General features: G+C 33.6%; 1 protein-coding gene across 9 annotated transcripts in view; it reads right to left on the bottom strand.

Annotated features, from left to right (window-relative positions):
* Positions 1-473: 473 nt before the first annotated feature.
* ERBIN (erbb2 interacting protein) overlaps positions 474-14,047 on the bottom strand; it is a 130,858-nt gene continuing 117,284 nt past the window's right edge. The window contains exons 22-27 of one of the 9 annotated variants that reach the window (XM_047087286.1): positions 10,723-10,866; positions 7,956-8,075; positions 5,135-5,344; positions 3,964-4,056; positions 2,754-2,828; positions 474-1,969 (exon numbers count right to left, since the gene is read on the bottom strand). In XM_047087286.1, coding sequence (XP_046943242.1) covers positions 1,862-1,969; positions 2,754-2,828; positions 3,964-4,056; positions 5,135-5,344; positions 7,956-8,075; positions 10,723-10,866 — 750 coding nt within the window. In that variant the 3' untranslated portion in view covers positions 474-1,861. The remainder of the gene's footprint in view (positions 1,970-2,753; positions 2,829-3,963; positions 4,057-5,134; positions 5,345-7,955; positions 8,076-10,722; positions 10,867-14,047) is intronic. The other 8 variants (XM_047087305.1, XM_047087295.1, XM_047087324.1 and 5 more) reach the window with 8 other exon arrangements.

The raw sequence follows: 14,047 nt of genomic DNA, 5'->3' as shown, positions 1-14,047 counted from the left end.
TTCTACTATATCCATAAAAATCAATTCCTATGTAAATAGTACTGAAAAACAACTAAAATGAGTTAAAATTTACAAAGAGTTGTTAAAGGGTTTCAATTAATATTAAAACTATACAGTACAATAACCAATTGATAACATCTTGAAAGAAGTGCAATATTTGAGTTCACATCTTTTCAAAATTACTGCCTATTTACTCTGACTAGCAAGAAAACAACAAGTCCAACTTTTTTTGCAAAAATAATGTAAATTGCCATTTTTGCTAGTCCTATAAAAGTCTTAATTAAAACAAGGTTGAAGAACAAAGCATAACAGATTAAAAATTCCAAAATTATATTTCTTACTAATTAAAAATGAATCGCAATAACTGAATATTGCTCTAATGAAAGGCTCCAGACTAGCCTTGACTAAAAACAGTTATTGGTCTTCTGTGGCACTTTTTTCTGGTCCAAATAACCATGCATTAATTCTTACCATTTCATGTTACTAAAATTTTATTTAATTACACAGACAGAACAAAAACAAATAAAATTAATGGTTTGGATAAACAAATTAATGACATCTATGAAATATTTGTTACACTAACGAGGAACAAAGGCAGCTGGTGGTAAAACACTATTCTATTACACTGATACACTTAGAAACCCTTTAAAGACTCTGAAGTGTCGAGTTCACATTTAATGTTACCTGTAGGAACAGCCCTTTATTTGAATACCGTGACACACTGGAAGGCCTCAGAGACCCATCCCTTTGCTCTACAACTCTCCACAGCAATTCTCTATCACTGTGCCAATTTCACAAACTTGCTTTGGTTTCCTAGCTCCATGCGTACTGTTTCCTTTTACTTTACCAAGGCAATGTGAGACCAAACAAGATCGAGAGACTTTCCTAAATCTGCTTACGTTTTGTGTTACAGCAACACAATCTCAAAACTGGCCATTTTAGTTTCATTTGCTGCTTAAAATAAAAATTATAAATTAAGATTAAAACGGAGTACTAATTATAAAACACCACCATTTGCAAAAAATCAAAGGATTTCCATATCACAAGAAATGCATGGACAGGCATCTACAGTAGAGTTAAAAATTTCCTGTGACTAAAAAATTAAAAATTGAATCACCAGTAGCAAATGCATTGTCAATGGCTAGAACAAGAACAGATCCTGTAGAGCTCGTAAAATGCAATTATCGTCTTTTTTATTTCTTTAAAAAGACATTACATTTTTATTGCATTATTCTATTAATAAAAACACATTAACAGCTGTTTTTTTCAATCTTTGCTTCCAGATTTTTATAGGAATTGATGGTTTTAATCTGGCCTTGGAAAGTGAACCCACCAGCACCACCTTCACCTACTCACTCTTCAATTCAATAAGCACATAGCAAAAACCAACACTTCAAATCTCTTGCCCACATTAAAAAAAAGTAGTTTCAGCAGAAAAACATTAATATGAGTTGAATAAAAATAAGGGCATAAAAGCTATGAGACAGAGAGCTCTGCCATCTGTCTCTGGGCTACAATCAAGGCTAACTAGAGCCTTGCACAGAGTTCAGTCATGTGTATGAAATCCAAAAATAAACCTACAATCTATACAAAAACAACATATGTTTGTTTTTGTAGCCTTGATTGCTATGTTTAAAAACCTAACAAGAAGTTTTATATGGTATGAATTCAACAGTCTCCCCTATATACTGTACAGTGGTTCTTTCCCTCTAACCACGAGTTCCATGATTTCATTAATGTACAAATTTGAACATAATTTTTGAGTTCTTCTTTACATATAAAAATAGTCAAAATATTAATTTCCCCTGCAAATATCTTCCAATAAATCTTGCTGCCTTCCCCCTCTTTTTGTCCACATTCCTTATGAGGAAACCTCTCGTACAATGATGAGCTCTACTGTGTTCTGGAAAGTTTTTAGCAAAGATACTGCTTGTCCATGTTCAATATTGATAAAACTGTAGCCATTAGCCTAGAAGAAAGAAGAAAAATATCTTTCAGAAAAACATTTCATAATAATGTATTTGCATCTGTGCACTTAAATTTCTGCTGGGTAGTCCACAAACCTGGCAGAAAATAAGAATTATTTTGGCAATTTAAAATAACATGTAGACTCCTGGGCCCTACCCCACATCTACGGAAATAAAATCTCTGAAGGTGGGACTCAGGAACCTTGTCTTCAGATGATTCTTATTAGCAATCCAATGTTAGGAAGCACTTGTCTAAGACACAGTGTCAGACAGGTGTTATGTGTATGTGCTAATATATAAATAAGGCAACCGAGATGCAAGGATAGCAGAGGGCAAGGCCTACTCTTCATATTGCCTTGGGCCATCAATAAACACTACATTTCTTATAATTTAGACCTAACATTTATTGAAGTCTTACTATATATCACACACACAGTTCCAAGTGCTTCAAATGAACTAAATTCTTTAATTCTTGTAGCAAAAAGATTCTTTCAACTTTTTTAAAGAAGTTAGCATTCCTAAACTTAAACAAAATGCTAGGAAATATCAAACATGTATTCAAAAATATCCATATGATTTTGCAACGTACAAGAAAGAAATATTTTAAATGATGAAAATAATAGAGAGTAGCTTATAAGAAATGCCACTGTTTTTCACCCACAAATATATAAAAATAAACTTCACAAAAGAGTTATTTTCAAAATCTGGCATTTAATAATTCCTTGATGAGGAAGATGTTATAAAATGAAAAACTAAGAAAATAATAAAAAGATGTATCTTATTTACCTGAATAATTTTATCACCTGGCTGTAATAATTTTGAGGCTGGTCCTTCAGGCTGTACCCTTGTTACAAATATACCCTTCAGTAACAACAAAAAAGATAAACATTTAACGGAAAACAGGATGCATAAATAACAGAGTAACAAGGAACAATTTTTCTTTAACAGTATGCAAACACTTGAATTACAGTACAATTTTTCTCCCAGTTTTCTCTGAATATTGTCACAGCCTAATGTTTTTTTTGGTGCTGATAATTCTGACTTGAGTATAGTGATTTTCATTAAAGTGATGGAATTATTTCTACAGATGTGCAGAAAAGCAATAACAAAATTTAAAAATCACTTCATAATATAATGGACATTTAAAATTGGGGGGTTTAGCTCTGGAAAACAGTGTGGAGGTTCCTCAAAAAATAAAAATAGATCTACCCTATGACCCAGCAATAGCACTCCTATGACTTTACCAAGGGATACAGGAGTGCTGATGCATAGGGTCACTTGTACCCCAATGTTTATAGCAGCACTTTCAACAATAGCCAAATTATGGAAAGAGCCTAAATGTCCATCAACTGATGAATGGATAAAAAGATTGTGGTTTATATACACAATGGAATACTACTTGGCAATGAGAAAGAATGAAATATGGCCTTTTGTAGCAATGTGGATGGAACTGGAGAAGGTTATGCTAAGTGAAATAAGTCATAACAGAGAAAGACAGATACCATATGTGTTCACTCTTATGTGGATCCTGAGAAACTTAACAGAAGACCATGGGGGAGGGGGAGGAAAAAAAAGAGAGAGGGAGGGAGGCAAACCATAAGAGACTCTTAAAAACTGAGAATAAACTGAGGGTTGATGGGGGGTGGGAGGGAGGGGGAAAGTGGGTGATGGGCACTGAGAAGGGCACCTGTTGGGATGAGCACTGGGTGTTGTATGGAAACCAATTTGACAATAAATTTCATACTAAAATAAATAAATAAATAAATAAAATCACCAGGAAAAAAATAAAATAAAATTGGGGGTTTAATTTGCTTTCCTCAAACAATTCATATGAAGTGGTATTTCAAGACAAAAAACTGAATAAAGAGAGAAATAAAAAAGGTGATGTGTTTTCTCAATTTATAAAAGTATCTGTTAGATTTTCACTTATGTATAAGAGCACTATGTTAGTGAATAAATCCTTATGGATATCTCAAAGACATACAAACAAACTCACATCGTCTTCGGGTCTGAATGGATTTCCTCTGCCCCCAACACCTCCTGATATGCTGAATCCAAGTTCTGGATCCTTTTCAACTCTCACTCGGATCTAAATTAGTATGAAAATAAACTATTACTACTATCTCAGAAAAAGCTACACACAGTATTTAACTATTGGTAAAATACATAAAGATTCATCTAAAATAAACATTCAGGCAGATAAAGGGAAACTACAACATGGAATATCATGTTAATGAGTTAGTGAGTTAAAGGCACAGCTGAGATTATAAAGCATAGCTCCTAACTTAATCTATTGCTGTTTTACAAGGACAGGCAATTGATTAATGTTGACCCTGTGGGTTTTTTTTTTTTTTTTATCATGGATTTTAATGATATAGAGTATACAAACAAAAAATGTATTTTAGGATCAGTTTCCATCTGTAAAATATCTAAATTACATAGTATCTCTGTGTACTGGGTGTTTCAGAAGATATTTAAAAATCCCTGGGTGGTTGTTGGATTCATTTCCTGAATTTGTTTCTATGCTCACAAGATGTTAGGATTGATGATCAATTGATAGTATTTTTTATAACCACGTTATAAAAAAAGATCAAGAACTAAACTTGTTGCAAGACCCTCCCTTTCCCCAGAGACTAAAGCAAAAGGAATAAAGCATTTGTTCTCTACCTACATTTCTAATAGTATTATTTTATCAATAAACTATCCAAATATACAAATGTATGATTAGCCACCTTTTAAATACTACTTTGTAAGATTTAATTCTTGAAGTAGTTTGGAGACTATGGTCAAATTTCAAACTCTCTGTGTCAATTAACAATAGGAAACCATAACATGCCAGTCAAGTTTCATGGTCTACTATTCATATTCCTGAAGGTCTGATTACTGGAATATCATCAAAAAGTTTTGGATACGTAACCACCTTAGGAAAAAAATAATCACATCCAAAACACTAAATGCTATGTCAATTAATCAGAACATGGGAGATCATAGAGTCAAGTTAAATACAAAGTTTGACACCTTATTAACTTAACATGAAACCACACCTTTAAACAAAATGGTAAAAACTATGTTAAAAATCTACACGGATTTATTGCTAATAATTAAATAACCTATAAAGTACATTAAGAGCTTAGTTTCATATTTCAAGTATTCTTGATTGTTCTTACCTCTTGCCTTGCCAGTTCATGGCCTTGTCTAGGAGAACAATGGGGCTGTGTATATGGAGGCTGGTGGGCCACCTTCAGCATCAAGTAATCAATTAGTTGTTCTCTAGAGGGATGCCTTGCCACAGAAGCCTGAGGAAGGGGGTGATGTATTTGACTATAATTTGCCTGAGGCCTGAGGGTCTGGCCCATCTGTCCATTACTCAAAGGCATCTAAGAAAAACACGAAGTGTCTTAAAATGACCAATAATAATGTCTTATTACAAATAGTTGGATTTTCTTCTTGGAGTATTACAAAAGCACTAGAGTGTAACATTCTAAATCATACATTATCAAGACACTTACACTATTTTTTCTAATTTTACACTTTTAAAAGAAAAAAAGCTATGAATTCTAAACTTGCCTGAGTCCTTGGCAGACAGATTCTCACTCTTTAAAGTTTCAAATAAGTTATCATAAAATTATTTGCTTTTCTATTTGGTATGCATGGACCTGTTTTTTCTTACAATAACAGCAAACGGTGATTATGTCAAAATTTTAAAATTTAAGCCCAGTAAAAGGGTAAATTTTCCCATCTCACACACACATAGAAGATGCATTTTTTCATGTTTCTTCTGAACAGAAGTAACAAGTTTTGTGGTAGAATTTTTTTACTATTCTGAGTATATTTTCTACTTTTATTCCTTTCTTTCCAGAATTAACAAGTACAAATATATTAAAAAGCAAATTTATTCCTTGTGTGTGTGTGTACCAGTTAGCAATTTTTAAACTCTCTAAATGTTAGTTCCATAAAATATTAACCACAAAAATTAAGCCTTGACATTGTTTTATTCTTCACAAGCTACGCAAAAAAATCTGAGGTGATTATTTTGTTAAAGAATTATCCTTGTTTTAATGCTTCTCATTGTTCAGAATGAATGAATCTGAGTTTTAGACTTAAAGCCACCTTTGTGGAAATGTGGCTGTTATGTCGGTATGAGGAATTTTTTATTTATTTTGAGAGAGAGCAAGCAAGAGTGCGAGCAGGGAGGGGCAGAGAGAGGGAGAGAAGCAATCCCAAGCAGGCCCATTGTCAGAGCACAGCCCAACGTGGGGCTCAATCTCACATACTGTGATATCATGACCTGAGTGGAAATCAAGATCTGGACGCTTAACCGACTGAGCCACCCAGGTGCCCCAGTATGAGAAATCTATCTGAAAAATAAGTTTACATTTGTATTATAAATATTTGCATATAGAGATTTTTGTATATAAGAGGAAATACTTTTAAGCTATTCAATCATTTAAAATTTCATTGTTGATTATTAATAAAAAGGTGATCTCATCCACAAGTGAATTATAGAAAAACTATGAGATAAATACTGAGCCCCATTCTCCTAAAATTATTCCAAAGTAGAAAAGTTTGGGAAAAGATTATGGCAATTTTTTCAGAACTACATGCTTTTTTTACATCAACCTTGCTGAAGGAAACAAAGAAGCTTCCCTTTTGGTGAAGATTTTTACTTTAAAAAAAAGCTACCTTTTCACTGTGTTATATTTGAGAACTTGGTTATTTCTCAAGTTTGGAAACTTATATGGGGGTTTTATAACAGAGCACAAAGATGATATTACTCTATGACAAATCTTACACTGGTTGGAGAAAAAGAGAATGAGGTATTTTATTATCTTTATATCTTTTTTTTTTAAATTGTGGTTGCTTACTACTTGAACTCTGTAGATTTGAAGCAATTCATCTGCCCAGGAGTATTTAACTGCTTGTGCTGTTATTTTATTACTTATACACAACTCAGCACATAGCTCTTGCTTTTCTCCACATTTATACCATTTATTCCTATGTGCAGATTCAATACCTTTCTCCTAAGGAAAATATTCCAAACAGTAATTACTTCTGACCCATGCTTCAGACTTCTAGACACCTAGATTCTTGGTTGTGCCTGACACTTTACATCAATGTTAAACATACCCATGGAATAAGATAAGCTATCATTAGCAGATGGCTCAGGAGAATAAAAGTATGAAAACAAACCCAGTAACCTAGAATACAAAATTGATATTAAAAAGAAAAAGAAACTGGTTAACATAGCTCAATTAAAAGAAAAAGAAAAAAAAGGTAAAATAAATAGATATGTATGAATTTATGCTATATGTCTGGGTTCCTACTCTCAAGAACAATGCAAAGGTTTTTATATAATACGTTAAGTATGCTTCATATAATTGTATCTCGTTATACAAGGGATATGGAATTAGTTAAGAGAAAGAATAGCTGAGCGAGAATATTAAAGAAAAGAGTTAACTATCTGGTATTGGGTGACAGAAAAGTAAAATCTGTGAGTAAGTGATGCTTTAGTAACAAAAGTATTAAGAATACAATCATTTATCACACACAAAACGCTTTCAAGGTGACTTTTAATTACATTTAAAGAATTTTAAAATGTCTTTAGTAATGATAAAATATCCTCAAGTGAGGAATTTAAGACAGGTTCATCTTTAATTCTCCAATACCAAAAAGCCTCTGACTCAAACAGGAATGCCAAAGAGCCTCTGACTCAAACAATAAGGTAAGTAGGTGATAGTAGAGAAATCAAAAACAATAAAATGAATCTCCAGTGTGGAAAAAAAATCATGGACTAAACCAGGAAATAACAGGGCAAAAATATATTTCGTATTTCTAAATTAGTTTTTAAAAAAAATCTTTACTAATCAAGGAGGAAAAGTCCTCAAAAACTTATTTTCATTGTTAAAGCATACATGATATTTCCAGTTTAAAATCTGTAAAACAGAGTAAGTTCAAAGAGATGTGTTCATTTATTTCCTGAGCACCTACTTTTATCAAGCTGTCTGGAGGAACATCTTTGTGACTAAGTGTAGCTGATGAGTAGTTCGGCTGTCCTGAAATGAATAGATCGTCTTGACAAGGATCTCCTGGACAGGATGTCTGGGGATGCTTCAAATGAGGGGAAAATAAAAAGTAAACAAACAATGTTCTTTAAGATGTAAAATCAAAATGATGATGACACGTGAAAGGAGATTAGGAAAAAATATTACTAGATCATGGGAAGATGAAGAACCCAATAAACATCACCATCATAACTGCCATTAATATCAGTACCTTGACGATGGACATTAACTAAATTGTTGTGGCATTCATTTCACAATATATACATATATCAAATTATTATGATATATACTTTGGACTAATACTAATATGTCAATTACATCTCAACAAAACTGTAAAAATTATTAGTACTTTTAACATACACTGTTAAGCTATTTCTTCATAATGCTTTCTGTTATATTTACAGTAATACCTAGCTTTCAATACTGTGAAGAATTTAGTTATTAATCAAAGTTAAGAGTCCCAAATTTTAAGAGCAACTAAAACAATCTCTTGTTGAGTATATATAAAGGTTTTTGGGTTTTTTGGAAAAAAAATTAACTGCTATTCTTTTAACAGCACAGTGCCACCTGGGATCTTCTTTTTAATGATGAACAGTATTAATAAATATATAGTCTCATAAAATTCACTTTAACTTAATTGTATCATAGTATTAGCTCAGTATTTTCAAAACCAATGGTTTGGTGAAACGCTTAAAATTAACTAGAGTTCATATTTTTATATGACCAATAATATCCTTCTAGTTTACCTCAATGACAGGTTTAGAGAAAAAAGCAGACTCAGTTATCTCATTATCTCTGAATATTTTTTACAAACATGCTGGGAAGAAAGATGCCTGTACTTTTCATTTTAATCTAGTTCTAAATATACCTAGCTATATTCTTGAAAACTAAAGGGATTGTGATAAATAGCACTATTGTAACTTTCAAAACAGTATGTGGCTAGCAACACAGGTATGTAAACTACATCATCATACTGAAAAATAATCTGAAATCTACTTTATTATGATATACCACAGGATACATAAAAACCTAAGGGCTTGTAATTTAATCTTATAAACTTTATCTGCAACAGAGCTATCATGTGTAATTAGTTGCTCATTCAAAGCATGGATTAGCATTTTTAGATTTGGTTTGATCTAATTTTGTGTATTTATGCAATGAATATTTTGCCTTCCTTCCTCATTTCTGAGATGTGCTCTCAGAACCCACAGCAATCAACTTAGGTCATAGCTTCAAGTTTAAACTCCAGTCTATTCAGGTCTTTAAAAGAACAACTATATATTATGAATGAAAAAGTAAAATGCAATAGACTCAAAGGCTCTGAATGTAAGAATAACAAGCAAAAAATATTACTGTACAAGAATTTGGAAAGAATAACTGTTCCAGATGACTATAAAGATAACCCCTGAGTTGATAAAAGCCTCTTGTGTCCATTCTTTGGCTTCAGTTGGAAAGAGTACCAGAAATGCTGGGCTTAATAGCTATCACCCTTCTCTCTCCATTTCAAAGGGATAAATTACAAAACAAATGCTATCACTCTAACATGGAATCCAAGTGGTGGCAGATGACAGAGGGCAGAGCAAGAAGAGTGAAGCCCAGCCACAGCGGAGTGAATCCAGGAGACTGCTCTTGCCTTAGAACACAACAGAGCAAAGCCAGCTATGTACTAAAAAGAGGATGGGACCCTCAGGAAAAAGCAAAGGACCCAGAAGTAATCAGAGTAAACATGGAAATAAAACTATGGGGAGGAGACAAGTAAGGCTGTAAAAAGGAGAAAAATCTTTTTGGAATGAAAGGAAAGGGGGAGAAGGAAGTATTTATTTTGAGGCCATACTACACCTCACGTTGTTATTAAGAGAAAAATCTTAAAATAGAGCCAGGCCAGAGCTGTTCTGTTCTTTCTCCTTCTCTGCCATTCTTAACCCTTACCCTTAACTTTCATTAAAAGAATATGCCATTGGGGAGCTTGGTTGGCTCAGTCGGTTAAACATCCGACTCTTAATCTCAGCTCAGGTCTTGATCTCATGGTTTATGGGTTTGAGCCCCGTGTCAGGCTCTGCATTGAATGAGGAGGAGTCTGCTTGGGATTCTCTCTCTTTCTCAATAAATAAATAAATAAATAAATAAATAAATAAATAAATACCGTTAATGACTATTAACCATTAATAAAAGAATTTGGCTTTTGCCTTTTCATTGGTATTTCTTAGAATTTCTCCAGTCTCACATTTAATCCTATCTAGCAAACTGTGATTAAACTTACTTCTAGGCAGTGCTTTTCATCTGCCAATTCTCAATCACTAAAAATTATTCTTCCCCACAACCCCACTGTGTACTATATACAGCATAGCCTTAAACCTTGATTTAGGGAGAGTTAGTTAATTTTATTAAGAGAAAACACCATAAAGCATAATAAGTAGGAAAAAAAACAACTCTCAGTTATTCCTATTGCTCACCCCTATTTACATAAACAAGAGCAGACTACATCCTTAGCTGATGGCCAGAGAAACTTGAGAGATAAATACTAAATCGGCTTTGCAGAAAGTTTTAGAACTAAGCCATGGAAGAACCAGAAGGTTATCAAAGTATCTAACCCACAGTAAAAACGTATTTTCTAAAAACATGAAAGCATTAAAATGTGGGGTCTTTTTTTCTCTTCTGTGTACTAAAAGTACTGGTCTACTACAGGTACTCACTCGAAAAATGTGCCCACCAGAACCTCTTCCGTCTGCAACACTCAAGGCAAGGCTGCCTTGGCTGCCATGCAGATCCCTAGAGCTGCCATAGTGAAAGTTGCTTACAGCAGTAAAATTGGAATTAAAGGACCTTGACAGCATGCTCTGAATAAAGAGGGGATAGATTTAACAGAGATTAGTGTAGCATGCAAAATTCACAAGACATGTTATGTACATAGACGTATTTATAAGTAACCCCAATACCACACAGGAATATCATGCACTGAATTTTCAGTGCCACTGCAAGAAATTGGCACTATTTACCATATTATTTACATGACAACATACACATATACACATAAAGTACATGTAAATCCAACCATTCACATATTTAAACACTAAAGAAAGTACAAACATATAGTGTCTTTTACAATGCAATTATTTCCTTTACTCCTAATACATCTTATTGGAAGTTTATCAGAAAACAGGAATTGATGTCAAACTTAAATGTATGTATATATGTGTAGTTCTATAAGGAATACAAGCTGATTTCTCAGCTTCAGTTTAAACATACGTACATAGCACAAAATATTATCGGCAAAAAACACTTGGCTTTTGGCCATTGCAATTTCTTCCTTCCTCCCTCCCTCCCTCCCTCCCTCCCTCCCTTCCTTCCTTCCTTCCTTCCTTCCTTCCTTCCTTCCTTTTTTTGGCCATTACCATCTCTAAAAAAAAATTACCTTCTACATTTAGAAACATGTCTTACATTAGAAAAAAGGTTAACATAGTTTTAGTATATAACGCAAAGTTTTAGTATATAGCATTTACAAGGCTCTCCCTGCTCTCAAATTACCAGAAGAAAAAAACCCCTAGAAAATGTACTTGTAAAAAAAATTTCCCATTCAAATAAATAGATACTTAAGATTTTAGGAGTTAGCAGTGGCATTTGCTGCTTAAACTTGAAGAATCACTGATGGAATCTTCATGCAGACTGAGTTTACATGAATGCCCAATCACTAATCCCAGAGCTGCCTAAAAAATGTACCTCAATAAACACAATGCCTGATTTTCATTGTTCCTGCTTGTTTACTCCTAGAGCTGTTAAATGCTGTTTTTTCATGTGGATGCTTTTACTTATGTCCCTGAATATTGGATGGTCTTATGGTTAAATTGAGAGTAACCACACTTTGAGCACGGCTTGCTTATCAAGAAGTATAGAAATGCTTGTAAGCATTATATGTGTATGTTGTCATTACAAGCTTGTAAGCTTACAAGCATTTCTATATTACTCTCAGAGAACCTATATACCTTCTCCCGATTATGAAGTTGATCTCTAATATCAAGAAACATTAATATGGCCTTCCAGAATGAAAGAGATCTATAAAATTACAATGCACTCTTTTAGTTATTTTGTGGATTCCAAAGTAATGAGTAAAGAAAAAGCTAAACTTAAGAGGCCACAACTATACTTTCCCAGACCATTTTACAAACAACAAGGATTTGGCAGTGGCAATTCAGAGGTTCCATAAACATTTGATTAGAATGTAAAAATAAAGAAATTACACACACTAACCCCCCCGCCCCAACATAAACAACACATACTCATGTGTTACAAATGACCCTTTTTAATGATATGTAAATCCAGGAATCAAAGCTTTTTCTGTTGTCTTTGAACATATATAAGGTTTTTGTAAATATTTCACTGACTAAGAAGGCTGAAGCTCAGAACACATCTGGTTTGTAATTCAGGGTTGTACATAGACGTCCATATAAAACTGCATCCTGTTACAACACAACACATTGTGCAGAGCTCAGTTAAGGAATATGTCCTGGACAATGATGTTCATTACAGGCTAATAGCTGTATAAAAGCAAATGAATGTGGCAATTTTCATGTTACATTAATCATATTCTGGTTGAGTGCTTCTTATAAGAATCATTAGTTTAATTAAACAAGTCTTGAGAAGAATGAGGTGAGATATAATCACATGTTTGGGTTCCAGGTACAGTTTTGTTGCAGGGACAGGAAGGAAAGTTACTATAACAAGGTTTAAAAACCAAGTAAGCTTTAACTTATCTAATCATTGTATTAATGCTAAACAACTAAGCTGGGCAAAGTAGCAACTTATGATTTGGGGACTTACCTCTAAAGGGAGGGTTGGGCATTGTGAAATTCCCTGGGGAAATTTTTCAAATGTCTACCTGCCATCAGAATTATATTTGGGGGAGGAAGAGGAACTGCAGAGGAGCAAAAGAGATTTTCCATCACCCTCCACCATTTTCAACCAAAGCTTCCAAGTGTTTGGTCTAAATCATGTTGCTCTGTGTCCTCACAAGGCTTTTCTTAGTTTCCTTGGACTAATTTTCACTTCTAAATTACCAGTGGGCACAAGTGGGAAACTACTGGCATGTAGTCCTCAAGTAATTGTACAGCAAATTTCTAAATATAAAAAGCAGAGAGATACAATGAACAATGGGGTAGCTGCTACCTGCTTCCTGATGACTAAAGTCTAGGTATATCTCCGTCAGACAGTAGTGGGAGAATAGCTCCTGACATGTCAACTCTATAGAATATAATGATAACCAGACTCATCTCTTTATCCAAATCTGTTATTCCTTCTCTATTCTGGCAATCCCAACAACCAGTCATTCAAGGCACCACTCAAGCTTAATCCCTTTTCCTCAAAGACTTATTATTAGAGGAATATTCCAATCACGAGTCAGATATTATAAAGTGTGTTTCAAAACGGTGTCTTGAATTCTTGCCTTTGTCTCAGTTCCTTCGAAACATTTCTCATTTATTTTCTGGACCACCAGATAGCCTCATAGCTCAATCAACTTAACTGTAGCCTCTTCCTTCTCAAAAAAACAAAACAAAACAACAACAAAAAACTATAGCCCTCCCTCCTTCCAATTCCATATTATCTCCAGAAGTTTACTTATAAAACAGCTGTGGTATTCCTCTGCTTAAGAAATTTCCAAATTCCTTAGAAAAGGCACACAAGTCCAAAGAACCAACAATTTATACAGTTATACTGAAACAAAATGGAAGAGAATGAGGTTGCCTAAGACCATTAGATGCACAGCTATTTAAAGTTGGGAAGACAGCACTGAAAAGAGCTAATAATTACAGGCAGAAGTTTAATGTGAATTGATATATGGTACTAATCATATTTTACGGGTTTACTTCTAAAAAAATTAGACCTAGGGAATTTTTTTTAAATGACTAACTGAGGTTGTATACATTTAGCTGTTTTAAAAAACATATTTAATAAGCAGAGATAACAAAATTCTTGGGTAAAAACTACTGAGAGATATGAAATTAAATCTTTAAAAATGTGCCCCAT

Source organism: Lynx rufus, unplaced genomic scaffold (genome assembly GCF_022079265.1).
Source record: "Lynx rufus isolate CCGP_SWC_20201006 ecotype Redwood Valley unplaced genomic scaffold, mLynRuf1.p SCAF_1, whole genome shotgun sequence".
In the NCBI taxonomy this organism is placed as follows: Eukaryota; Metazoa; Chordata; class Mammalia; order Carnivora; family Felidae; genus Lynx; species Lynx rufus.
Note: the sequence above shows the minus strand (reverse complement) of the source record. Positions and strands in the feature narration are given on the sequence as shown.